General features: G+C 43.3%; 1 protein-coding gene across 7 annotated transcripts in view; it reads right to left on the bottom strand.

The window, feature by feature from the left end:
• Positions 1-27,833, bottom strand: part of TBC1D14 (TBC1 domain family member 14) — a 767,086-nt gene that overhangs the window by 508,474 nt on the left and 230,779 nt on the right. For all 7 annotated transcript variants that reach the window (XM_085642453.1, XM_085642450.1, XM_085642454.1 and 4 more), the window contains one exon: positions 3,079-3,787. In XM_085642453.1, coding sequence (XP_085498579.1) covers positions 3,079-3,787 — 709 coding nt within the window. The remainder of the gene's footprint in view (positions 1-3,078; positions 3,788-27,833) is intronic.

Raw genomic sequence — 27,833 nt, 5'->3', positions numbered from 1 at the left:
GCAGTGCATGGTGAGGGCGTGAGTTATAGTTACCATAGGGCACAAGTTTGTTTCTTGAGAACTATAACTGCTGAATTTTTTTATAGTTCTATGAACTAAAACGTCCTTGTAACCTTCAGGTTTTTAGTGACATATATATATATATATATATATATATATATATATATATATTCACTGAAAAAACCATAGGTTTCACACATGTTATAGTTAGCGGAAATTTTACTGATAAAAAACCAATGAAATTCCCCCGTTATAGTTAGTGCAGGCAACTATAACTCACGCGACCGCAATCCTCTGCTGATGCTAATACTGTATTTAGACACTTATTTGCCCATGTCTTCTTCCATACATTTTTAGCTATACATATATTACAAATATTTTTTTTTCATAAAGACACATGTCATCAGCAGAAGATTGCGGTCGCGTGAGTTATAGTTGCCTGCACTAACTATAACGGGGGAATTTCATTGGTTTTTTATCAGTAAAATTTCCGCTAACTATAACATGTGTGAAACCTATGGTTTTTTCAGTGAATTTGCAAGGTTTTTTAAATGCTAATTCCTAACTATAACGTGTGTGAAACCTATGGTTTTTTCAGTGAATTTGTACGGTTTTTTAAATGCTAAGTTACTTTACGCCATTCGTGGCGTGCGCGCCCACTTAACGCAGTTCGTTCCGTGCGCGCACGGTGCGCTTCGCGCACCGTGCGCGCACAGTAAGCACGCGGTGCGCTTCGCGCACCCACTTTACGCAGTTAGTGCCGTGCAAGCACGGTGGGCACGCGGTGCGCTACACGCACCGCGTGCCCACGTTACGCTAGATGGGCCATGTACGCACGATGCGCTTCGCGCACCGTGCGCACATGGAGGACATATGATGCACTTCGTTTTGAAAGGTAATATTTTAATTTTTCGTAATTTTTATAAGCCATGCACAAATGGTGCCCTTCGGGCACCATTTGCACACGGGGTAGACAGAGTGGATAATTTTTTTTTTTTTTTTTTTTTTTAAATATTATAGTTTATCTCATCACTTATAAGCCATGCACAATTGGTGGCCTTCGGCCAACAATTGCACATGGGGTGGGGAGAGTGTGGATATTTTTTTTTTTATATCATTTTTTACCGTACGCGTACGGTAAGCGTAATCGGCGAAATTAGCAAAAAAAAAAAAAATTACGTTTTTGGCCTTGGGGGATCTTTGGGGACTCCCTCAACATGGCTATGTGTGTGGGAGCTGTCTAAACAGCCCCTTTACATGTTTTTGTGCTTTGTATTTTCATCATCACTCTCAGTGCGAGAGAGAAAATGGCGGCCTCCGCTTCCTGGTTTCGGCCGATTCGAATGTTTACTAAGATCTAAGAGCCAATCAGAATCGCGCTCGCGCACGCCACCGTACGCGTACGGTAAGCGTACCGTAAGCGCACCGTAAGCTGGCTCAGATATATATATTGATTTAAAGGCTATTTTCTCAGAATCTACTGAACAGATTTACACCAAACCTACAAAAGGCACTTCCTTGACCTGAGGACTACCTCTCTGCCAAATTTCAAGTAATTCTGTTCAGCCGTTCGGGCTGTAGCCCTGTCTAAAGGTCCTATGGAAAAATGCATGGGAAAAACGAGTTTTGGGACCCCCCTTTTATCTCAGCCCCCGCTTGACGAATCCCCCCGAGACTTTCAGGGTAGGAGCGGAGCGTAGCGCCCCACCTATTTTGAAAAATTCGCGAGGATTCGTCGACCGGCGCCAAAGTTATTCAAAATAGAATGTTGCGGATTTCCTATGGCAACGTGGTCCTAACTATAACTACCTACTGGCGACCGCCAGTAGGTGATATATATATATATATATATATATTACCTACTGGCGACCGCCAGTAGGTGATATATATATATATATATATATATACACACACACACACACACACACACACACACACACATACATATATTCACTGAAAAAATCAAAAGGATAAAGGAACATTATAGTTAGGTGAATTTGACAGTGATAACTAACGTTTTGAACAAAAAAACCTGATATTTATCAGTCTATCTACGTTGTCTCTGTCTCTGCTACTCTACCAGCTTTATTTTGCTATTTTCCTCTTAATAAGCTTTGTCTGCTTTGGCATCACTCGTTTTCTCAAATGAGCTTTAGCACAGTTTAATTACACAGCCGTCTTCCATTTCTATTTTCTCAATTACTAAATCTCTCTTCCTCCCTGTCACGCTTTCCTTGCTCCCTCTTATCCTCTCCCCATTCTTAACCTTTTTTTCAACAATTCGATTAATTACGATGAGCCATGCTTCTTGCATCCACATAATCAATCTTTATCTATTTCTTTACTACTTCCTTAGTCTTACTATCGCACCTTATTGTTGGCTCTTTCCATCCAAAGCTCTTTGTACCACACCTTTCAATGCCTTCAACAAGTTTATGTCTGCACAGGAAGCAGTCACTACAAATGGTCCAAACATTAGTGATGTTAACGCCGCACCGGATGTTACCAATACTAGGAGTATCTGTAACATCAGGGTCTCGATATTATCAAGGGATCTCAAGTTCATCTCCTACAGTTCAGTGTGTAATTGGCAATACCATGTGGGCTCCGTGCTACTGCTTTGATTGCTGCATGTAATCTCGCAATCGCAATCTTGTTTACCAAGGGTAAAGTCCTACCGGTATGACCTTGAGGTTTCTTTCTACAATAAAAAAAAGTACAGGATAGGGGCACTCTGGAATACTGGAATCCACGAATATGCATCAGCTGAAATCATCTATGAAACATCCAAATATACATCTGCAGTCATTGTTTTGGTGGCTGAAATGGTCTATGAAACATTATCATTCTAACATCTATCGTGATTGTTTGGCGTTGAACTGAAAAGAAGTAAAAATACCATTTATTATAGTATATGAAGTCCTAAATGATTTTCTGCCTATACACTGTAAAATGAGAAAAAATTGTGTTTGCACAGGACATGGACTATAGAAGATTACATACCAGAGGGTTTGAAGTAGGCAGTAAAAGATGTACATGCATTAGGAGCACGCCGCTGTTTTATTAAAATCATATTACCTGGCAAAGAAGCTAGAGAACGGCCCCAAGATTTTCATTCTGCTATCCAGGTAATTTTCCTGAAAGGAACTCAGATCGTTGCTCTCAATAGTGGAATTCAATGTAACATCAGAAAATTGTGCTTCGTCGCTCTCAAGAGTCACGATTGCACTGGAATTACTTGTAACCATGAAATCCACAATATCCTCATTGCTAATTGACAATGTTGTTGATAGTTCTGTACTAAGGCTGGAGACACTACAGACTGAAATATCATCACTCCTGTTCTGGACTCTAGAGGATGGACTGTACAATTTGACCGTGTCATATCCAGTTCGTGGAAAAGTTGAAGATTTCCGCACACCATTGTCATACTCAGTGCTTACAGGAAGTGTTGGAACAGATGACGGAAGTGTGCTTTCACTCTGGAATGTTCTATCCTCAACCATGCCAATCTCGGGGCTGTTGGTCCTGTTGGGTAAAATACTGCATTGCACAGGCTCTGGATTGCCTATTTCAAGAGTTGGAATGCCAGAATCTGCAGACTTGAGGCTGGTTCGATCATAGTTGGGTTGGTAGTCTGGCAAGGACAGCGATCTTGGACACTTTGAATTCAGATTCTCCAAAGAACGAATATTGCTGTCCACACTGGATGCCTGAATCGCCTTCAAGTTTGATCTTTTAACTTTGTTAGATGCATTTATTTCATTCATACTGGACAATGTTGTAACTAGAAAAAATATAAATAAGAACGTTTTACTATGTATTTGGAAAGTATAACTTTTCACATTTAATAAAACACAAATGTATAAATTCATAAAAGTGATAAAGAATTTTAAATGCCATAGGCGACCAAAGTTGTTTATAGGTAACAAGTGCAAACATTTCACACCCCTTCAATCATGATCTTTTCACTCTGCAAATACATATCCAGTGTGAAAAAAATACGTTCTCAGTATTGGATCTACCTAAGATTTCAGTGATTGCACTGGTGAAGTTTAAATGAAAGGTGCTAACTAGGCTCATATATACAAATGGTTATTAATTTTTGCTGTAGATGATCTTTTGAAACAAACTTTCAGATTTTTCAATAAATATTGGAAAAACAATATAACCATTTCAGACCTGAATCACACAAAAAGAAAATCTTGAAAAAAGGTAGACATTCGCTCATGTATGCCTATGCCTACGTTTTGAGAAAAAAAACAAAGCATGTAATTAGCTCTCTTTACCTGTAGAATGTACAATAAAATAGGCCAGTATCTTTGTAACAAACTCTTAGAATCAGTATATTTTGGTAATGCGTAATCTATTTTTAAATTTGCACGCTGTAACAGGCATTTCGTACAGGTGATGTGTGATTTGTGGTTTTGGACCTCCATAAAGTTAAGTGAACTGCATGCATAATTTGCTACTCAACCATAGATTTATCGTTACTAGTAAACTCTGCCATGTCCTGGGCGGAGGAAGATGGGTATAGAAGGAAATATGGTCAGGAGAAAGAGGTTTGCACTCCTTTCCAGACCTCTGTCAGACCAAGAGAACTCGCTGGGAAGGAACTCTGAATTACCCCGCCAGTAACCAGTGTAGGCCATCATTTTAACCGATGGGTCACAGAAAATGATAAATGCACGTCCCCATATATACCCCACAACATCTGCAGTAACCACAGACACCAGCTAAATAGCATCTGGAAGAATCACTGAGATGCACCGGTTTGCAGTAGCGTAAACAATGTTGCAAGAGGGAGAGAGGATAGTTTAGGTAGAGGTCATAAATTAAATCCATTAAACCCAGCACCCTGCGACCCCTCACGGGTGAGTAACGTGCTTTAAATACCCCCGATTGACTGATGTGGTAGCTGCCCTCCTGCTTCATCCCACTGCGTGGTGTTTATCTCCCATTTCTCTTTGTACTTTTCATGTAAAGCTCTAAAGTGCTTTTCAAAGATCCGTTATCAGATTTTTTGTTTTATTTATCCACTACTTTTTTTGATACCTGAGAGAACGACAGAAGTGGCAATTGTGATGCGTTTTCCACAGCAGTTAGGAAAGTCCAAATGACCTAGGCAATAGATTTGGACATTAAGTACGGCGTAGAGCGACACCCAGAGCTAGGGGCTTATTTCAGCCATGTGGTCTAATCCCACTTTGTTTCTAAGTGCAGTCCCTTTAGTAGCAGCTCCAAAACCTTGCATGCAAACCAGCCTCATGAGAAACTTTCACCTGCTTTGCACTGAGGGGCTTTGTGATGAAGGGCTAAGCAGGTACCCGAGATATGTTACAAGAAAACCGTAATAAGCGTAACAAAGAAACCTTTTGGGGGTCACATGTGGATGGATCCTACTTAAAACACCCCGTCAAACAAGGAGCCATAAAACAGGTCAAGTCCCTGACAAAACAGAATAATTTATTTCAGTGCTTTATTGCCAGTAGTTATGAACACACCAATGCTCATGTATTCTTTAAAAATGTACCTATATGTTCCATGACTGAATTGCAATTACTATTTTCATTTTAACCGAAAGTACAAATAAACCTAATATGTCTGTAAAGATTCATTTATTTCTCCTAAAAGCTATGTTTTTCGGAGTTTTACAATTGCACTTTTTCGGCACGGTTGTAAGTATTATAGCTTTATCCTGCGGATTGGCATCACGACACACGAATTACAAAAAGTAATTGAGTTGTGCTTGTTTATATTTCAGTATCTAGTCTTCAATGCCTTCTCACACTTTCTTGTGAAAACTTCTGCTCAAACCTTAATTTTGTCGAAATTTTCAATCACATGCATATGTTTCCAGTAGCAGGTATTGAGACAAATTGTATGTCAGATAACATGGACTGTGCTGTGAAGGCTCCATACCCTCTGGTACGCAAAGCCAAAGGTAATCCTGAATATACCTTCCTACGTGCAGCATCAACACCAAAGTCAAAGTAAATTTATTTCAGTTAATAAAAACCATATTATCAAAGAAAGGTTAAAAATCACTGGGTACTGAAAAGACTTCATTCAACATTAAAACGTACAATTTTGAACCAATTTCCATTCAAAATACAGAGGCTAAAAATTGTATATAAAAGCGAGTGCCAGCATGAGCGCCAACTTTTCCTCGTTTCTTTAGATTAAAACAATTATAACAGTATTTATTTCTGAATGCAGTAAGCATCAGGTGCAAACTAGAATCATTGAGCTCACATTTGCTTTGTTTAGTGCTCTGAAGCAATTCTCGTGAGCAAATAACACAGTATAGCAGATACAGTCTACCGAGTTCAGGGCATGTTTAGAGTGACGCTGAGCCCATCCATTTCCGCTTTGTTTTCAGGTTATATGATAGTTGGGTGCGTCCATTGCCCAATGACGAGCACATGGCATTGTTTTGAAATCTTGGTAAGTAGCTTACTGATTAAGGAAAAAATCATGGCTAATTAAATGCTACAACGACGATTTCAAATAGCTCACAAGATGAAACTATATTTGGCATCACCAAAAGACTGACATTTGTGCAGATACCTAGGTAAAAATGTAAAACCACTGAACTTTAGAGTAAACAGATTTCAAAGACGTTTACGAATTAAACTGAACAGTTCACAAGTTATTAAACGTTTGCTTTTACTCTGTTTACTCGCTTCGAGTACGCTTCTGTGGTTGTTCGAGTTTCTCCAAGTTAAAAACAATGCTCTATTGAAACAGCCTCCAGCTCTCTGAACATTTTCATGCTTACAATTGAAAGTACAATTTTGCAAATTAGATATTTACAAGCACCAATAAAATGATTCATCCCGTGCCCTCAGCACCCCACCCCGATTTCAAGCATTAATCCAGAGGGCACTTGAAAGTCCCCCTTTTGGATGACCATTTTTCTTAGCTTTTTGTGCTGAAGAGAAAGTTTCTGCATAACCTCCTAAAGGCTATTCCACCTCATTCCACATCTCTTGAAGGCATATGATGTAAAAATTCCTCAGATATTTTTCGAGTTCGGGATCTGAATGTAGTTTTGTGCCTGATATGTTCCATTAAATTATGGTTGTTGACCTAGGGGCCTTATGAACTTGATTTTCGTCCTGTACTTTTGAATCAACTAATTTCTGTTTGGGGGAGAATTGCTGTATTTGAGGCTGATTTTCCCCAGTGGAAAATTGAACCTCTTTGGTTGTTTGCAGTATAGAGATTCTGATCGTGTCAATCTATTTTATTTTGATTGAGAATGGGGGCAAGCCAGTTCCAGTCTGCTGTATTAAGGCGAGTCTGTTATATCAAGGTGCAGCATCCATCTACTTATCTGTTGTATCTTTGAAGAGGTTTCCCATGTGGATTGTATAAGGAAGTCGGTCTTCCATGGCTTCTAAAGGGTGTATTTTTGCCATAAATCTTGGAAAGTTAATCCTGTCTGGATCATTCCATTCTTTAAATACCACTCCCTTCACATACTGATGAACAGACAAACCAACATTCTGTTTTTTTTTTTAAATTGACATAACAGTGTCTCTGTAGTAACCAGCCACCTCTTCTACAGGGAAACCCATAATCCTTCTGACACTGCTTTGGTAATAACTTTTATCATGTACTTTGCTCAGGTGAAGAAGAAAAGGCATCCTCATAGTTCTGATGCACACAGGTCAATCTACATTGAATTCTGCTCATAAATGCCCTTGGCCACATTCTTCTGCGTTAAGAGAAGATAAAGTCTTCAGAATTATCCTCTTGATCCTCTCTTCTTTATCATTACTATTGCTCTTCTTTGCAAGAGAAGATGTAGGAGGAGATTCACTTGAAAAAGAAAGGGATGAAGAGCAAAGTCCTTGATTCTCAGCATGTTTTACCACAATTAAGAAATCTGCTAATCAATAGATCACTCCAAAGTACATCACAATCATAAAAACTCTTACCCAATGATCTTTCCACAAGGCTCCATATTAAAGGACAGCTTTCTAAACCTGCAGTTTCCTATGCACGCCAAAATGATAGTATGTGCTTGCACCAGCGTAATCCAACCCAGTTAGCACCTACACATTAGAACAAACCATGCCTCACCTGGCCCAAAACAAACAATGAGCATGAGCTGGTCCATGGTGCTATTTACTGCACCCCGAAAGCCCGGCACTGCAGAAAATACCTCCATGACTTTAGGACAGTACATCTTGCCCTTGGTAAATTGCACTGGCCAATACGCAGCAAACCCTTACTTGAAATAGGCTTGGGGATAATTTCCACAATTTTCCTCCATTAGGTGCTCTCTTGTAGGTTAAAGCCCAGCTAAAACCTCTGCATGTCTGTTCCAGTCCCTTACAGACAAGAAACAAAACAAAGTGCTGTGAGAAGCTAACCTACTTATAGCATCCAGCTGAGTGTGGATGGGATCAGGATTAGCATTTCCCGTTTTGTTCCTGACCTATAAACTGACATTTCTCACTAAGTAGTGACTGCAATAAGGACAAGGGATCAAGTGGCAACTACCCTACTGTGTGGGGATCTTCCAGGTGGTCCATCAGAGTGATTCCCTCACGGAAGAAGTCCCTAATCAGGTAGTCTAAAGAAAAATCTAGGGAGATTAAATGGGGCAGAGCCCAGTTCTTAAAGAAACCAATTGCTGAAGTGGCCTTAACCATTGTGTTATGCTGTGAAGGGCAGAACCAAAAAAATGAATGGCAGGTGAACAAACCAATGGATGAAGAAGCCTGGCTGAAAGCCTCCTATAAATAAATATACAATTTATATTTTTAGTAAAATCCAAAAAAAACTTTGATCACACCAGACTTACAAATTTGGAGGTTTACAGAAGACATTGTCTCCCAGTCAACAAGAAGATCACCTTCAAGCTTCTCACACTTGCCTACAAAGCTCTGCACATCATAGGACCAGCATACCTGAACCACCGCCTCGCATTCCACGTAGCCACCAGACAACTCCGTTCTGCCCATCGCGCCCTAGCCTCTGTCCACAGGATCCACAAGACCAGAACCGGAGGAAGTTACTTCTGCTACCCTGCCGCTAGACTTGTAACACCCTGCCCCTTCATCTCAGGCAATCTGCATCGCTGACCCAATACCAGAAGGACCCCAAGACCTGGCTCTTCGAATGATCCTTCGCACCCAGAAAGACCAGCGGCTCCCCCCCACCCCCCCCCCCCCCCCAACCCATGGAGATCGAGACTCTCACGGGTGAGTAGTCGCGCTTTACAAACCCCTGAATTATTGATAGGCAGATGAAGTTATTCACAGGGAATTCTTATCAATTGCTAGGTGCTTTGGAGCTGCAGTCCGTACCAACCTATGTAGTGGGCAATAGGGATAAGCACAAGGTGAATATGTCTTGGACCACCGTTCAGTTACTGCTATCTCCTACAAGAAGGAGGTTGCGCTGCTAAGGTGTTCCAGTAGTGTACCAGCAAGGAGAGCAACAGAGAGCTGTCAGGCTTTCTGACAAAGGCGTGATCACCCCACAAGATTATGATTGGCAGGTAGCTTCCAAAAAATGGACGGAGTAGGCTTGTCATTGTTTCAGCCCTTTCCCAAGAGAACTTTTACATTGTGCAAGATTGATTGAATGTGGATTGATACTTGCCAGGTTTGCAAATTCTGCGTTAAAGACTTGTTTCGTTAAAGCAACTGGTAGATTGGTTTGGGGGAAAAGTACACAAAAGAAAAGCCACATCTCGGCCTTTGTTTGGTGCTTCAGCAAATGAAATGTCTAAAAACGACCCTGCACATTTAGCCTCAACTCGGGTGGCAGTTTCAGGAAAGTGTAGTGAATTAACCAAATTCTTTTTTGGAAAGATTCACAATAGAAACCAACATAACACTAGCCTTAAGATCTAAAAGTTCAGTTAGGGCGTTTACACTCGCAAATGGTTCAGGTTAGCTCTCAAGAATTTGACACATCGTATCTGAAGGACACATCGTATAACTAGGATGATAGTTGGGTGCGTCTATTGCCCGATGACGAGCACATAGCATTGTTTTGAAATTTTGCTAAGTAGCTTATTGATTAAGGAATACATCATGGCTATTTAAATGCTACAACGACGATATCAAATAGCTCACAAGATGAAACAATAATTGGCATCATCAAAAGACTGACATCTGTTCAGACACCTCAGTAAAAATTTAAAACCACTGAACTTTAGAGTAAACAGATTTTAAAGACGTTTACGAATTAAACTGAACAGTTGACAAGTTATTAAACTTTTGCTTTTACTCTGATTACTCCCTTTGGAGGACACTTCTGTGGTTGTTCGAGTTTCCCTAAGTTAAAAACAATGCTCTATTGAAACTGCCACCAGCTCTCTGAACATTTTCATGCTTACAATTGAAAGTACAATTTTGCAAATTAGATATTTACAAGCACCACCAATAAATGATTTATCCCCTGCCCTCAGCACCTGACCCCGATTTCAAGCATTATTCCAGAGAATAAAGTATTGCAATTGTGTACAGATGGATGTATTTATTTTGTATTTGTTTATTTATTTGTGCAGAACACTTTCACCCAGAGGCATATTGCTGACAGGAAACGAGAGGGACTCAAAGAACAGCTAAAGCCACTAAAATTATAAGAAAAGCGTCTGCTTAAAAAGAGGGAATCTACTAAAGGACTATAGATCAAGTGGAAGAGAGTTCCATAATTGAGGACCCAAGCATACAATGTTTGACCCCACATCAGCCCAGTTTTAAGGCGTGGGACATTCATCAACAATTGTGTGCCCTTCCTCACTACTCTACCGGCGGCATAGTATATCAAGATGCGACGTAGAAAAATAGGACCGTTTTTGTAAAAAGCTTAGTGTGCACAGTAGAGGGCCTTGAACTAAACCCTGTGCTTGACCGGATACTGACACAGGGGCATCAGGCATCATAATCTATATACAGTTCACATTGCAAAGTTATGGGGCTTTTGACCTTTGGAAATCGTGCATCATGGTAGTCCCAAGTACACTATAGTACAGAATTCGCGATGGATGAGAACATATGCACCAACTACGGGTGAATAAGCAGTATAGATAAAAGGAAGACATTTCTTCACCATTTTGAACTGAAAAAAGCCAAAGGGCACAATGTTAGCTAAAAAGACTTAAGTAGGAAAGGGAAAGAGTTGTCCGGGAATATAGATCAAACAGGATCTTCCCAGCTTGCAGAAGGAGCTCTGTTTTTTTTTATCATTTAAACTCATGGACCTCCAGCTTTGAGTGCGAAATAGGCAGTCCTTTAGTTGTCCAAGAGACTAAAAAGTGCAGGGGGAATATGGGGGTTTGGTTATATGTTGGAATCTTCCCTTAAATCTAAATAAAGGTTGAAATTTCCATCGTATAGTATACTCTGTAGGAATATACTTAATAGGAATCATGTCACATATTATGAATGGTTTCCCTTCCCATTTTAGGCATTTCATCCTTGATAAATAATAGCTTTATTATTAAAAAATTATATTTTATGTCAACCCACATGCATTTTAAGAGCAAAGCATACGTATTACAATGGAGGAGTCCTGCACTATACAGTGCAGAGTTGGTTTTAAAATATTAGGTAAAAGTAAGTTGTTTTTATGCCCGACATAAATATGGCTGGCGAAGCCGATGGTATGTTAACACATAGGTAAGAGATGTGGGATACAGATAAGAAAAAAATTGTAGCCTATGTAGGCTCAATACATATGAAAGGTAATGCAAATATGTATGGTTTTGAAAATAGTACATACACATATAGGGATGGGTTTTTAGCGATTTGGAGAGGTTAGACCATCTTTGATCAGTAAAAATAAAGGGATAAAAGGTCTTGTACAAATATGGCTGCCAAAACTGACACGCCGTAACCGGAATGGATTAGGAGGAAAAGGATTTTAGCGCATGGACAAATGATAACAACAAAGCACAGCCACGTCTGACCAAAAAGAAAGGCTTGGCCCGCTTGCTTTAGACATGGCAGTCAAATTGACGATAAAGTAGTGCGCACATGAAGTATTGAAAGTGTTTTAAAAAGGAGGAATTCCTAGGTAATGGCGTTTTGACTTACAAAGACACGATAGAGGAGACGGGCCATGTATAATAGATGAGTGAAAGGCGCGTTTGGCAGAAGCTATTTTATAGTTAGAATTGTCACCATTTGGTCTATACACGAGGGAGGGGAGAATGGCTGTAAGAACACAATATTTAAGATGCGATTTGCTTCAGGGGCAAAGGTTAGATGTCTGTGTGGGCATTTCGAACCCCAGCTGTGGTTTATAGATAAATGCCTGGGGTGTTTTTATATAATAAATACTGTGTACCCCCTAGGATAACTGACATAGGTATATTAACAACCCTATTCTTTGAAAAAAATAAAATATATATATAGGGGGCTGAACTAATACATTGCACTTTTGCCAATCGAGTGTCAACGATATAGGTGAAATATGTGAATTGGGCCTACATTAATAAAGAATGAGAATTTACCGGAGGTAGCCTTTGAGGTTAGATATACAATGGAGTGGGGTATGTTTAGGCCAAGCCCGATATTGGAATGGCTGCCCACATATGCATTTAGTTTAAGAAGAGGCGGGCTTACAACCAATGGAGTTGGACGGTTCGTAGCACTTTCCATGCGTTTTAACTTTTAAATAAATATTTTAAAAAACACTTATATAATTAATTTATAAAAAGATAAATGTACATGGGGAACGTGCATTTGAAGAAAAAAGAAGGGTATGAAACAAAGGGTGAGGAGATTCTTATAACTATCTTTTGACAAGCATAATAGTATTAAGTGCTAAACAATGTCGTATTTTGTAATATTAACAGACAGCGAGGGAGGACATAAATTAGGAGCCCCGTATATCATCATGAAGAGAACAAACTGAGAATTGAAGGGAGGCTGCCCGTTTCTAGGAACAACGGGGGCAGCAGAGGAATATTTTTCCAGTGTATTCTGCCAAAGACAAACTGTGGTAAATAAGTTAACAAGGGAGTAATGGCAACCAAGTATAAGAGAAAGATATAACTTTCTACAAGAAAAACAAAAGGTATATTTTGATATCCCCTTGTAGAATGTTGTCCTGACAGTAAGTGGACAGACAAGAAATCGAAAGCGATACGCCCTTCAAGACCACTGGGACGGTTAATTAATAAAGATACACTGGAATATAGAGAGATTAATCTTGAATACAAATTGCGGTTGGGGTGGGAGGGTCTTGGGTATCAAGCCTGTCAGAGCAGACATATAGCTCCTTCATCTTGTGGTTGAAGTAGGTGCTGAGGTTGTGGCAGAGGTCTTGGGGTGAGGTTGATGTCTGCTGTCTCTGTGCTGGGTCTGGCGAATTCTTTGACCCCGGCGTAAAGTTCTTTACTATGGAGTGCGTTGGGGTTGATCCTTTATTGTAGGGCCACTTTCTTCGTTGTTCTGATGAGATGGTGGTGTGCGGTGAGAGCGGTCTTGAAGGCAGAGTGGCTTTCCTGGGTCTTGCTGCTCCTCCAGCTCTTCTCGAGCTGTCTACCAGTTGGATTTGTTGGAGTGTCGCTTGCTTTGGTCTTTCTTCAGAGGAGCCAAAGTGTTCGAGCAGTCGGAGATCCATCGGTGGAGGTTGAGTGCTGTGGTGTTGGCGTCTGTGGATGTTGGAGGAGGGGTTTTGCTGAGGGACGTTACGAGTTGTTCTTCGGTGACCTTGTTCCAACTTCTGCAAAGGTAGTGGTGGCGGTGGTGGTGTACGGTGGGTTTGGTGAAGGAGGAGTGGATGCAGTGGTGGTGGGTCCACTGGAGCTCAGTGGTGTGGCTGAAGGTGATGTCGGTGGCAGAGAAGATGGGGGTCGAGCGTGTCCTGCTGAGTGGGTTGGGAAGGTGACCAGTTGTTTTTGAGTCCGATGGTGGTTACGTTCTCCAAGAGGGACAAGGAGTTTGTGTGATAGGAGTTGTCCAGGTGGAAGTGGAGGTCGCCGAGGAGGATGTAGTCTGTGGAGGCGAGAGCGTGGGGTGCGATGAAGTCGATGATAGAATCACTGAAAGGTGGGCGGGGTCCTGGGAGTTCTGCAGTTTAAGGTGCCGCAGAGGGTGGTATTCGGGTTGGTGTGGACCTGGAAGCGGAGGTGCTCCGTGTTGGCCGAGCGGTCATCCATGTGGTTGGTAAGGCGGAGGGTGCTTTTGTGTACGATAGTTTGTTCATGTATGTTAGATAGGTACCGTAGGCCAAACAGGGACCCGCGAGCCCCAACTTTAGGTAAAAGACAGGTCGCCTCTAGAGATAGCCCCCGCTCCACCCCCTTGATAGCTTGACATTAGCAGCCAGGATTATCTTCAAGGCCAACGTGTAAAGTATTTGCAATTACGCTCACAGAAATCAATGATGACACCACAAATAGACTCCACACGAGTTTCATAGAAAAACAAGTATAGGTTTATAAAAGATATACAAAGCGAACACACAATACTAAACCAACATATGCGTCGGGGTAATATTCCCCCTGGCCTATTATTGCGCTAAACTAAACAATCCTACGTAATCCCAATGTCGTAATATGCAGTTAATTATGCAAGGATCAGATACTTCACAACATAAGAATAATGCAGATCGTAAAACGACTATCTGGCGATTTGTACGGTCACTGTAATGCAATGCGTAAAGCAACAACGTGGTAAACTGCTATGCCCCCGTAATGCAATGCGTACGGTCCCCTTTCAGGTACTCTGTTAGGATAAAGCAATGCAACGTGTAATACAGTTATCAGGCAGTTCGTTATGCGAAACTAATGCAATGCGGAACACATATCCGGCAGTTCGGTATGCAACACTAATGCAATGTGTAATATGACAATCTGGCAGATCGTGATGCAGGACTAAGACAAGGCGTAACGCACCTATCAGGCAGTTCGTTTGGTCGTAATGCCCATTGCATTAGTTTGCCTAACAGGCAGTCCGTTGTGCAGGAATAAAGCAATGCGTTATACAATCATCAGATACTCCGGTATGTAGAAGCAATGCAATACACAAGTTACTCCGGCACTGTTCACGGTGCCTCCGGCGGTCTCTCCGCCACTCGTGCTGGCTTGCGGTTAGTCTACGGCCACAGTTGCCCCCCCCCCACACACCTGGGTAAGATAGAACACAGTAACTGTAGCTTCGTACTCCGGCCCCGGTGCTGCCACTCCCTTGGCACACGGGCCTCAATCTGAGCCAAAGCAGAGGCACGCGCTGCAGGACAGAGAGGTCGAGAGAGTCTCTCTCTGAGCCCGCGCCCCAGGAGTCGACACACGTTACCTGGGGGGCCCGAACCCACTCTCTTCCCCTCGTCCAGCGACTTGAGCCTCCGATGTAATTTCTCTGAATTTCCAGGCAATGGGAAGATCCCAGGCTACACACCACACCCGCACTCAGTCAGTGAGACTCACGGGAACTCCGGGTGCACGATAACCAGACTACTCCTCATGAGGGTTGCAGGCTGCGCACGGCACACGCACAGTCGCTGAGACCCACTTGATTTTCTGGTGCCTACGATCACAGAGCACAACTTGCGCAGGTCTCAGCCGGTAGAAGGTACACGCACACAGCGTCGCTGAAACACACTTTATCTTGCGGTGCCCCCGATCACAGGGCAGGTCTCAGGCAGTAGAAGGTACACGCACACAGCGTCGCTGAGAGACACTATCTTCCGGTGTGCCCGATCACAGGGCACCTCCGGCAAGGGTCTCAGGCTGCAAACAGCACACGCACACAGAGTCGCTGAGACACACTTGCTCTTCTGATGTACACGATCATGGGCCAATACACACTAAAGCCCCCAAGCACACGCACACTGCGTTGCTGAGACTTACTTGGCTCCCCGGTACACACGTTCACAGGACTACCCTCTCGAAGAACTCCGGCTAGACAGAGCACATGCACACCGCGTCTCTGAGTCTTGTAAGGAACTCCAGGGGACGACGTGCGAAGGTCTCAGGCTAGACAGAGCTTACACACCCACAGTGTATCTGAGTCTTCTCTGGAAACTTTTGTGTTCCTGTGTTTTCAAACAGGGAGCCAGCTCACCTCGGGCCCTTGGGGATAGTTACTTCAGGAAACAGCAAAGTCCTTCAAGCAGGGGGACAAAGCGTACAGCAAAGTCCCTACAGCCTTTCCTTAGTTAAAACAGCAAACCGCAGGCCAGCCCCAGATCACACAGCAAGAGCAGTCCTATCCAACAGTCTCTTCAGTCGCTTCTTCCTTGGCAAAGGTTCGTCTTGATCCATGAAGTAGCTCCAGTCTTGTTCACACTTGATCAAGCCATTCTACAAAGTTTAGAGGCTTCCGCTCGCATAGTTATACCCCTCAATGGCTTTGAAGTCTTTGTATTACAGGGGGCACTGACCCCTGCTCAAACCAGTTCGGAGTGCCTCCCTACCAGTGACACATTCTTTCTTTGATTAGTGGGACCATTTTTTTTATAGCACCAGCCCAGGCCTCTTCACCTCTAGGCCTACTCCTCCCCCTACACACTCCAGATGCAGCTCAGCCTGTGCGGTCTCACCTCCTCCCCTGGGTCAAGACATTCCCCAGATCCTATCGCTTTCAAATCCAGCCAGTCAATCCACACCCAGGCAGAGACATACAGAAATGTTTACGACACAAAAACCCAGCCATTTCTGAAAGAGTGGCTTACAAACACATAATGCAAAAACCATCTTTATAAATAGATGTATTATTGCAGGGTGAGTTAGGTATACTTAACTTCACCTTTCAATCTTAAGCCTTTGGGAAGATAGGCTGGCAAACACATTACACAGCCTTTCCATTCTATTCTAATGGGCAAGATGGCCTTTCAGCATTGAAAATGAAATGGAGATTATTTCACTGCCAGGACATGGTACACACCTTGGTACATGTCCCACCTTTCACATGCACTGCACCCTGTCCAGGGGGTACCCTAGACCTACCATAGGGGTGCCTGATGTGTATGGAAAGGGAAGGGCAATGTCTGGTAAGTGCGTGCACTTACCAGAGCAACATGGCAGTTTAGGAAACTGCGCGCATAATGGACAGTCAATCTCCATTACACTTTTCACAGGGAGCACTTGCACTCTGACGCTGTTTAGTAGTGGCAAAATGTCCAAACTACTAAGCTGGCAACACCATATCCATCACAGTACCAAAAATAGAGGAGGTAGAGGCAAAAAGTCAGGGGTAATCACGCCAAGAAAAGCCAGGCCTAACAACGTAGTACTTGTGGATGATCTTGTAGCCGTCCAGGATGGCAGTGGCGATGTCCAGGGCAGAGGTGGAGTTGATCTAGGTTTCTGCGAGGAAGGAGATGTCGGGGTTGACAGAGTCAAGCAGGTCGGGGTGTGTGTGTAGAGTGTGTGTGTGTGTGTAGCGTGTGTGTGTAGCGTGTGTGTGTGTGTGTAGCATGTGCGTGTGTGTAGCGTGTGTGTGTGTGTAGCGTGTGTGTAGCGTGTAGCGTGTAGCATGTGTGTGTAGCGTGTAGCATGTGTGTGTGTAGCAGGATGCAGTTGAGGCGGCCGGGTCCGGTGTTTGTCAGTCATGTGGAGGTGCAGCTGTATTTCGGCAGGAAAAAGGGCCTTGGGTGTCCATCGGTGATGCCCGGGAGCAGGCGCTGTTGAGAACATGGAGAGTGTTGGCATCGTAGAAGTGGATGGTCCGAGAATCAGAGTCCGCGGACAGGTGCAGACGGGCGGGCCTTTGGCACACACACTGCAAGTGGCCAGACAGCAGCCGCAATAAGTAGAGTGAGGGGGAAGGTTGGACAATTGGAAGGTGGGAATCGATACTATAGGGGGCAGGCCGTGGGGGAGGAGCAGCAGCAGCAGGGACACAGAGGAAAAAAGCGCAAAAAGAGGCAAGAGGGGAAAAAGTTAAAAAGGCAAATAAAAAGCAAAGCAAAATAAAAGCAAAGCAAATTAAAGGAGGTAAATAAAAATCAAAGCAAAATGAAAGAAGGGAACGAGAAAAACAGAGGGCAGAGTAGTGACAGAGCACAGAAGCTCCCCACTGGATCACCAGGGATGGGCCATAGGCGGGTGCCTCTAAGTGGAGGAGGGTCTTGACCACCGCCCAGCAAGGGTAAGGGGCAGCAGCTACCAGGCAGAGCTGTGCGGGAAGAGAAACAGTTCACTTACAAGATCTGATAGGCTGAGTATCGGAGTGGAGGTTGAGCAGTAGGGTTTAATGCCCCTGGAGATGCTGCTGTGTGGGGATGGGTTCATGGGAGCTCTTGAGTGGGTGAAGAGTAAGGTGTTGGCCCACAGTTTAGGCTGGTTTCTGGGGTATTGCCGTCTACGGAGTATAGGTCATAAATATTGGAGAGGGGAGATGGGTAGCAAAGTTGAAGTAGATGGTTTTGATTTTTTCTGAAAAGTGGTTAGATAGCTGAGTGTAGAGTTCTTGGAAGGAGTTAATAGTGGTGGCACTGGCAAGGGAAGAGGGGGATGTGACTTCAACAATGGAGAAAATGTATTTGCTGGAGTTTAGCTGTTGCTGTTACAAATCTGCTCAGTGTGTGCTAGGCACTTGGTAGTTTTAGAACGCTGGTGGTGATCCAGAGAGCTAATCTGTAGGAGCTTTTGTTGGCATGGACAGGGGATTGGTGCCACAGTCGCTCAAGCGGCCTGTAATGGTGCTTCATTAGTCGGAGGTACTTGGTGTACAAAGTGGACTGTAGCTTGGAGGGCGGAGTGAGGGATAATTTTAGGGTGGCTGGGACATTCACACAAGTAGTAATCCATGCATTGATGTTTGTGATCGCATCAGTTAGGCCAGCAAGGTGGGAGTGGCGTCGAAATGGAAGTTTAGCGATCCAAATGTCCTTGGGGACTTTGTTTCAGTGATCAGGAAGTCTGTGTTGGCAGTTCTGGGTTGGGTAAGTGCAAACTGAAGTGGATGAGTAAATGATTTGTCCAGGTTAAGTAGTGGCTTTGCCTACTGTAATGTTGGAGAAGTTGATGAATATGCGGTTGAGGGGGTAGTGCATCTACTGGGTGAGTACCAAGATGTGGAGGTCTTCCATGAGGGTGGTGGTGGTGGTGGGGGGGTGGGTCAGTCAAGTCCTGTAGGTGGAATTTAAGGTCACCGAGTAAGATGAATGAGATGGATGCGAAGGTCAGGTTGGGTGATAATGTCTGAGTGTGGAGCTAAAATAGGATCTGGGCACGGGGGCTCTTGGTGGAGGGGCTAAAGAATAGTGCTCCTCCTATGATGTGATGCCAATTTTGAAGGCCATGTATTCCAACCAGTTGCTTTATGTCAGAAAGGGCTCCTCCTAAAATTGGAAGTAGATTTTGAAGGCCAAGTATTCCAGCAATTTGCCAGAGTCAGCTGAGGGTGATGCAGCAGTTGATTTCCTTACAGTAGATGATGGGGAGTCCATCTCTCAGTTTGCTGATTTTGTCTTGCCTGGCAATTTGATACCAGGGAGGGCTGGTCAATGCTATGTCTGGGTTACGGTCAGTAGAGAGGTTGTGTAGAAGTAACCAACTTCTATGGAGTCCTTGACAAGGATGGAAGTGTTCAGGGACATGCAGTTGATGGAGGGGGTGTGCTCTACATGGTGACAGAGGAGTTAGGGACTACCCAAGCTTTGGGCAGTATGCTGCATTATCATATTCTGGGGTTCACCTAGTCTTTGAGAAGCCGACAGTGGGTTAGCAGAACACAGGCACTGTTATTTCAAAGCAGAGGAATACAGTGAATCCATTTCCCAGGACAGTGGATGAAATACCAGAGCTTGCACCATCACCGTGGCCTGGCTTCTGAGGCTTCAGATATCTGCATTGTCCAATCACAACTCGCAGAAAGATTGGGACAGTTTACTTTGATAAACTTGGTGTTATTGGATCTATTTGATTTTGTGGTTAAAGGCAACAAGCCTCTCTCAGACCAAATTATAATCACCATGATCTTGCATATAATACTTTGGTGCAGTAGGCCTATACCACGGAAGCTGACCAAGATGGCCAATTGTACTCAGACAGTACGATGTGACAGAGGCCATCACTACTTTAGTAAAAATCCCGCAAATGAAGTTCTATGGGCCACAATCTGGGATAACGCCAAGTATTAATAAGAGGGGAACTAATTAAAAACGGCAATCCACACTGCGCAAGGCAGAAGACCCAAGATAGGCAAATCTTGAAATAAATGTTGTGCTGGAAGTCCAACACAAAGCTACAGATCTTGTAGAACATACAGAGCACCCTAAGAGGAGTGAGATGGAATCCTTCTGCTCAAAGAGACCAACAAAAATATTCTAGATTATGAGAAAAGTTATAAAAAGGTATGGAAATCATTTAAAAAAAAAAAAAAAATTAAAAAAAACACACACACACACACGTCATTATGCTATGCCTTCAGTGCACTTTTAGTATTATTATAGTCAAAGGAGTTAGTTCCACTATAAACCAGCAAGGTGACGGATTAAATGACAGTAGCTCTGAACCAGATCGTGACCGTATATTTTGCAGTTTATAAGCAGCCAACCGCGCTTCTGAATTGGGACCCCAAGGTGTACTTAGAGGGAATCACACGCTACTATTCCATGCTCCCCCCCTTACCCCCCAATATAAATTTAAATATGGGCACCAAACTGAGTGCTCACTGAAAGGTCTTCATATGTAAAATAACTTTTGAGGAGATTAGGATTACAGAGCAATCTACACTGGAAAAAAGCATTAAACATAGCAGAAGCTAAAAAAAAACATTGGCAAGAATGATGCTGCATGGGACTACCAATGAGTAAATCACCAGTGAATATATCTTGGTGAGGATCTTCTTACAATTGACTGAACATTTATGAAGGTAACTTCCCTGTTCGTATGGAGGTGTTATACCACAACTTGATGAAGCAAACTTGACACTTCATGGTTTGACAATATTAACTGTATCAAGTTTATCTTCGTATGTTATCTTCTAAACACTGCTCATTACTTGCCTATTAAGATTATAGCCTTCCTCACATAAATCCAGAAACAGCTGTTAAAATTCACTTGGGTGAAAAACAGCTAATATTTAAACAAATGGTTATATTCACTAAAAAAAGAAAAGTTACAGGGACATTATAGTTAGGCTCAGATTTAACTCCTACAAAACCATTAAAATGTAAGTAGTTATAGTTAGCTGCGATAACTATAACTTATGCCCCAGCAATGCACTGGTTATGACCTCACATATTACATCACTCATGGCATGGTCAGTGACATCACTGATGACATCTCAAATGACATCACTGATGACATCATCCTTGAGTGTTTTTTTTTAAATGTACGAGTGTTAAATATATATATACCAAGGTGTATTTGTAATTCAGTGGGTGTTTGAGTGCCTGTATGGATCATTCAGTGTGTGCGTGCCTGAGTGTATAAGTGAGTGATTTGGTGTCTCAGTGAATTTTTGGGGTGAGTGACTGGTTGTGTGAATGTTTGTATCAGTCTGACAGTTAGTGTGTAAGTGGCTTTATTGGTGTGTCAGTCGGTACATGAATGACTGTATGGGTGATTGATTGGTTGCATGAGTAGCTAGATGATGTCATGGGTGTTGCTACGGGCCCCGTTGAGAGGTGACTTGCTGCCACCAGATTTGTGCACGGTGCGGCAGTGCTGGGCACGCCTGGCCAGGAGGGCACACATTAAGACTCCCTATGCGCCCGTGATCCCGCTGAGGATGTGTGAGGCGTTACCTCACGGGGGAGATTGGAGCCAATTGCTGGCCTGGGAAGAGGCGGGAGTTACGGCAATAGGTGACCTGTACGAAGATGGTAACCTTCTATCTTTTAATGACCTTCGGGAGCGACATGATCTCCCGCGGGGTGACTTCCTCTTGCATGCGGCCCTGACAGCAGCTAATAGAAAGCACTGGCGAAAGGGATTGCTGGAGCCAGACACGTCTCTTGCTTGTCAATATGTAGTGATGGCGGCGGGCACCTTTAAAGCGGTGACCTGCCTCTACCGACGGATCACTTGGGATCTGCGTCAACCCCTGACAGCGTTGGGACTCAAGTGGGAGGCGGATCTGGGGGAGCTCATTGCAGAAAAACCTTGGGAGGAGATTGTTGAGCAGCCGTGGAAATGCTCTCGGAATGCGCGCTTTCAGCTCATCCAATTCTATATTTTCCATATGGCTTACCTCACGCCTGGTAAAATTACTGAATATTTTGGGGTGTCGGCCACTTGTCCCCGTTGTGACCAGGAAGGGGCGAGTTTTCTCCATATGTTCTGGGATTGTCCTCGGGTGGGAGACTTCTGGAGAGAGGTGACGACTGCTTTGAGGACTGTGACGGAGAGAGAGATAGCCGTGACACCGGGGGTTTGCTTGTTACACTGGTTTCCACACACTGCCAAGACTAAGGTCACCAGCAAGTTCATTGATTTAGGGTTGGTCTTGGCTAAGAGAGAACTTACTTCCCACTGGAAGGCGAGGCAGTCTAGCGCGCTGGAATAGGGAGCTGGTGAAATGGGCAGAAAGTGAAGGGAACTATAGGTTACGTATGGTTCAGCGTAATGGGAGTGAGAAGTCACTGGCAATGGCCCGGGCATGGGTGGCACTCCTGGAGCTGAATAAGCACCCGACTGTAGAAGACGAGGATTCACTTGACGAGAGGGACGGGGCACAGGTCCCTTGAGTGACCCCTCCCGCCTGCGGGAGTACAGTGCGAGATGGGACCACTGCGAACATGATAGGAAACTTCCCCCGGTGTCCCCGATCTACTAAAGAATGGGCTCTGCGAGGTAGGGAGTCTAATGGGTGGTGCGGGAGTCTTGTTTGCCTTCCTGACTATCTTAGCGACCGGCGACATGCTTGGGTGGGTGGGGTGGGGGCTCCCTGTTGTGTTTTTTTCGGAAGTGGGAGGGGAGCGAGGGGGTCCTTTTTGTTGCTTTACATCATCGGACTGGATCACGTATGCAGACTGATTCCTCGTAGGGGAATGGCGAAGACTTCGTAATCAGTTTGTCATTGTATATATTGTACTGCATGCGGATTACCTCCCTTGATCATTCCGATGCCCGCAGGATTGAATGTATGTTTTCTGAAAATCAATAAAAGTCTGTTTAATAAAAAATTAGTAGCTGCATGAGTGAGAGACGGACTCTCAGTGGTAAATGAGTGAGTAATTGGGTATGTGAAAAGCAGTATAGGTGAGTGATGAGGTACATAAGTGACTTATGGCTGAGTGAGTGAATGTGAGAGTGGCTTGTATCAGTGATTGTATAGGAGAGTGAGCACGTGTTTGTATATGTTAAAGTAAGTGGGTGTATGTGTAACTGTATGGGTGAGTAAGCATTGTGTGATTGACTGCATGGGTGTGTGAGTAGCTCTATGGGTAAATGACTGAGTAACTGTGTGGGTGTACGAGTGGATAGATCAGTGGGTGTACGAGTGGCTGTATAGGTGAGTGAGTGGATTTATGTGTAGATCTATGAATCAGTGAGTCGGTGTGTATGTCCTGGTATGGGTCTGTCAATGGGTTTGTGAATTGTGTGGCAGTATGAAAGGTTCTATGGGGTGTGAGTGGGTGCATTACTGATTTTGTGGATGATGTCATCAGTGATGTCAATTGATATGTTATCAGTGATGTTACTGACCAGGTCATGAAGGTTGTAATATGTGAGGTCATAAGCAGGGCACTGCGGGGGCATAAGTTATAGTTAGTTCAGCTAACTATAACTGTTGAATTTCACTAGTTTTGTATGAGTGAAATGTAAGCCTTACTATAATGTCCCTGTAACCTTTGTTTTTGTCAGTGAACTTCTCCGTTTTTTTAGGTCTCGCCTGGCGTTCGCTGCACGCATACGCTGCTCTCGCCATGCGAGGGCCTTTTGGAATCGATACAGATTCTGACTTGACTTAAAGCCACACCCTTGTTTGTAATTGGCGGGCGTCATCATTTAGGTTAAACGGCGACGCATGATTGGAAAACGGCCTTTGGGGTTACCGCCTTGTCCACTTTTAGGACGGTCCATGTGGGCTGTCTTGGTGCAGGCAATGCTTATTTTAATACCAGAGCCATCAACTGGACAAGCATTGAAAATGATTAAGTTAAAGCCATTTGCTTTGCTAATGGTATTGTATAGCAAAGAAAATGGCTGTAACTTAATAAAAGGCAAGACCTATTGCATTTTTAATGCTTGTGCTATCTTGAAGCATCCCTGTGCCTGCTGTAATTAGCCTCAGGGATCTGGGGAAAGTGACAAAGGCATCAGGAGCAGCCTTGGGCTCCCAAAACCAACCCACAAGGGCTCCCCAAATTGACCCCCAAGGAATCCTGTCCCCAGGAGAAATGCCCTGTGTAAAAGGCCTGTCCAGCCCTGGTAGTGTTTGAAACAGACACCAGCTCTCCTGAAACCGGAAATAGGGGGTGAGTAGTGTATACGAGGCCCCTAGTAAAGCCAACAGGATCAGCAAGTGTGGAACGAGACCTCCAGAAAGCAACGGCACGCTCAACAGATGGTTAACAGCAAGTCCAAACCAAAGTTTTTCTTCAACATTTCTAGATTTGGACCTTGTCGAGCTGATGATTCTGTTGAGTTTGTTTTTCCCTTAGGATAATGTTTGTCAATTAGACTCGGTTTTGTTGCCCTGCTGATTTTGTTGGTTTGCTTATAACCATTGTGATACATAATCTGTAAAGCGCTCTGATACGCTCGATGGTCATGTTCGCACTATCTAAAACTTTCCAAATAAATAAAGAATTAAAAGGCCTGTGCGAAGTGAAAATAGAAAGATATTTTTATCACTTTCATAAGTATTTAGAAAGAAAATGCGACCAACTCTAATATATATTTAGGGTTAACAGGAAAGTCAATCATCCAGCGCTGATAGTACATGCTGTCACACACAGTGAAATGTGCTAGATAGTGTATTGAAATAAATAATAAATGAAAGTACCAAGCTGATTATTGATTTTAGATATATAGGTACAATGGCAAACAAGCATTGGCATAGCTAATAGGTCTCGCTTTCGGGACCTTATGAGTGTTTAGTCAGAGCTATTGGCTATTCTATTGTCTTTAAGCTATGTATGCAGCGTGTTGGATAAATATGGTGCATTCCTGCTTTTCCCTGTGGTGCAGGGCAGCATTACAAGGTTCAGAACGCTATGGCATTGTCAATGCTGGCTGATGTTCAACATCTTTGAACAAAACAATTTCAAAAGCCAAAAAGGTAGCACAGATCTATCGAACTTTGTTAATATTTCTTAAAGATGTTACACAGGAGTGTGGCCTAAACAAAAAAAGCACTAACATAAGGTTAACGATGGCCCCGCCATAGCTCTTTGTCATTTACTTGAAGCCATGCTGCATAGCAGTCCGCCCTGCTCTACAACATATTTAAAAAACTGATGGAAGAAAATCACATATGGGGGCAGAGGATACAGCCATGCACAGGGTTCCAGAACGGAGTTCAATGAAGAAGCACTCCTGATCCATGTTCGGTGAGAGGTTGAGGTAGGTTCAAGCAACACAAGGGGAGAGGGTGTGGATGGCAAGAAACAGGCGGCTGAAGGATGGGGTGGGTTGGTGAAAACGGGCGGTGGGGAGAGGAGGGAATAAACAAAGGCCAGAAGTGGGAGGGTGATTAAACAATGGACTAGTGTTCCCCCCAAAAAAATCACAGCTCCAAAAAAAAAAACATGCCGTCAAAAAAAGTCCTTGGCTAAAAATAATAAGAGTAGCTCCAGCAAAACAAGATGCGGACGAAAACTTGAAAAGAAGGAAGTCTATTCCAATGATTATACTGGCTCTCACACCAGGAAAAAGTATTTAACATATCTCCTTTGTTATTCGTACGGTGGTTAACATCGCTTTCACATCCTTTAGGTAAGAGGGAATTTAAAATGTGTCTCACAATTAAGAAAATTAAGTAATATAGGATAACCTGCTTCTCTCAACTGTCTTCTAATATGAGCAATGTCTCTTGGCCCTCTCTGCCCATCAGTATTGGAAGTGGGGAGATCCTTCTTTTGCCATGGATATGCTTTGAATGCCTTCAAACACTCCTCAGGGTGACCATTTTGCATCCATTATCACACTTTAAAAAGAATTGTCTTTTTTTTAAACTTTAAAATGTAGTCACTTTCAGTCACTCAAGTTAACAGTAAAGCAAGTGCAAGGATGTTTGGTATCCCTTACAGTCAGGTTTACCTCTCATCAGGATGAGGGTTGCTTGAAGAGGTAGATCGGTATCCCACCTTCCCTGTGCTGCTTAAGTGGCCACCTAGTGACCTACAGTCTGGCCTGGAACTGGCCTCAGCTAACAGACATAACCTACTCTTCTCTTCTGTTGTCATCTCAGGTGAACATTTACCAAAGCTCATCAGAGGCTATGCCCATTCATTAAAAAAAATACCATTCAGTGTCCCACAATGCAAGCCCTCACCTTAAATACTCCATGTTCGAAGTGAACACATGGGGAAGATTTTAAGTAGTAACTCTAAATCGAGAAACGTTTAGTGGGAATACATTTTAAATGGGAAATGGAAAAGTAAGAAAACATTTTGTGTTCTTTTTTCCTACAGGTTTGAACACCCCTAATATTTCTCAGTTATATTGTAAAACCTAAGGTCTAATCCTAAATGTTACCGGTTTCCAAACCCTTCAAATAACTATAATCCAAGCCTATGAACTAACCCAGAACACTATTTTAAGGACTTGCCTTTATCCTGTGTCCCATATCTGTGTTTCGTTTACCCACATTGTAGATGTGTTTTTCTTCAAACTTTTTAAACTATCTTTCAGTCATTTGCAAATAATGATACGTGTGTCTGGGTACACGTGCAGCTGCCACCAATAATTTGGTGGGAGCTATTCTACTTAAGTGGCACAGTGCCTTCACATGGCTTTTACATACTGTCACCAGTCAGGTACTGAAGCGGCCGGATTTTCCACGTTACCCGTCAAACACACTGTGTGGCTCCATTTCAAACGGCTACGTGTGCATCTAATTAGTTTAAAAATAATTAGCCGAATAAGTTGACTGTTTCCTAATCCGTATGTAATCTTCATCAAGAAGGTCCCTGTTGCTTACTGTTAGCTGCAATAAAACAGTCTGAGGTCTGCTACAGTCAGTTAAATACAGTAAAAATCTCCAGCTTTTAATCAATGCCATTGCTTCATGAAAATAAAAATTAGATTTAGATTTGCATGAATGTGTCTGGATTGTCTAGCAGTCCGAGAGTTTGCCTCTGGATGCCATGCAGCCAAGAAAATGTTCATTGATGAAACAAACAATGTTGAAGAATGCAGTGGGCTGCACAATTATCCAAGTGAAATGATGGCACTCACCTGGGTATGCGTCTTTAAAACGCAGTGCTTTGTGCAGCGCTAGATAACTAATATAAAAGAAAATGAATATGATACAGTAAGTCTTTGCTTCGGATCAACAGCTCTGGCTCGAGGGTCTACAAGTAAGTTTCTAAATAGGGTACTTTAGTTTTATTGCATTTTTGTAGTCTGTTCCTCGGTTTCCCACTAAACGGAGAAGGCTCCATGGGGTGAAGAAGAGCGTTTGTTTTCTTTGATTGAAAAACCAAAGAACGGTGTCCAGGCTGGGGGCCGCATTCTTATGTTGCACCCAAACAGCTTCTGTGCCTTCCAATTGCTGATGGTTGCATCGAATGCTCTAGGTAACGCGCTCCTGTCCCATGCTCTTTTTGAAAGGACAGCACCGCAACGTTGCACGGTATGCTTAAATAAAACAAGAAAGCGTGAAATACAAAATGAACACAGTGCGTATCAAGTAAGAAAGTGAAAGCGGCCTAGATACGAGAACCAGGGAAAATGAAAGCAACCGCACGGCCACACCAATTGGAAACAGATGGCCCCTGCGCGCCGCTGC

This window comes from Triturus cristatus, chromosome 2_2, assembly GCF_964204655.1.
Source record: "Triturus cristatus chromosome 2_2, aTriCri1.1, whole genome shotgun sequence".
NCBI lineage: Eukaryota > Metazoa > Chordata > Amphibia > Caudata > Salamandridae > Triturus > Triturus cristatus.
Note: the sequence above shows the minus strand (reverse complement) of the source record. Positions and strands in the feature narration are given on the sequence as shown.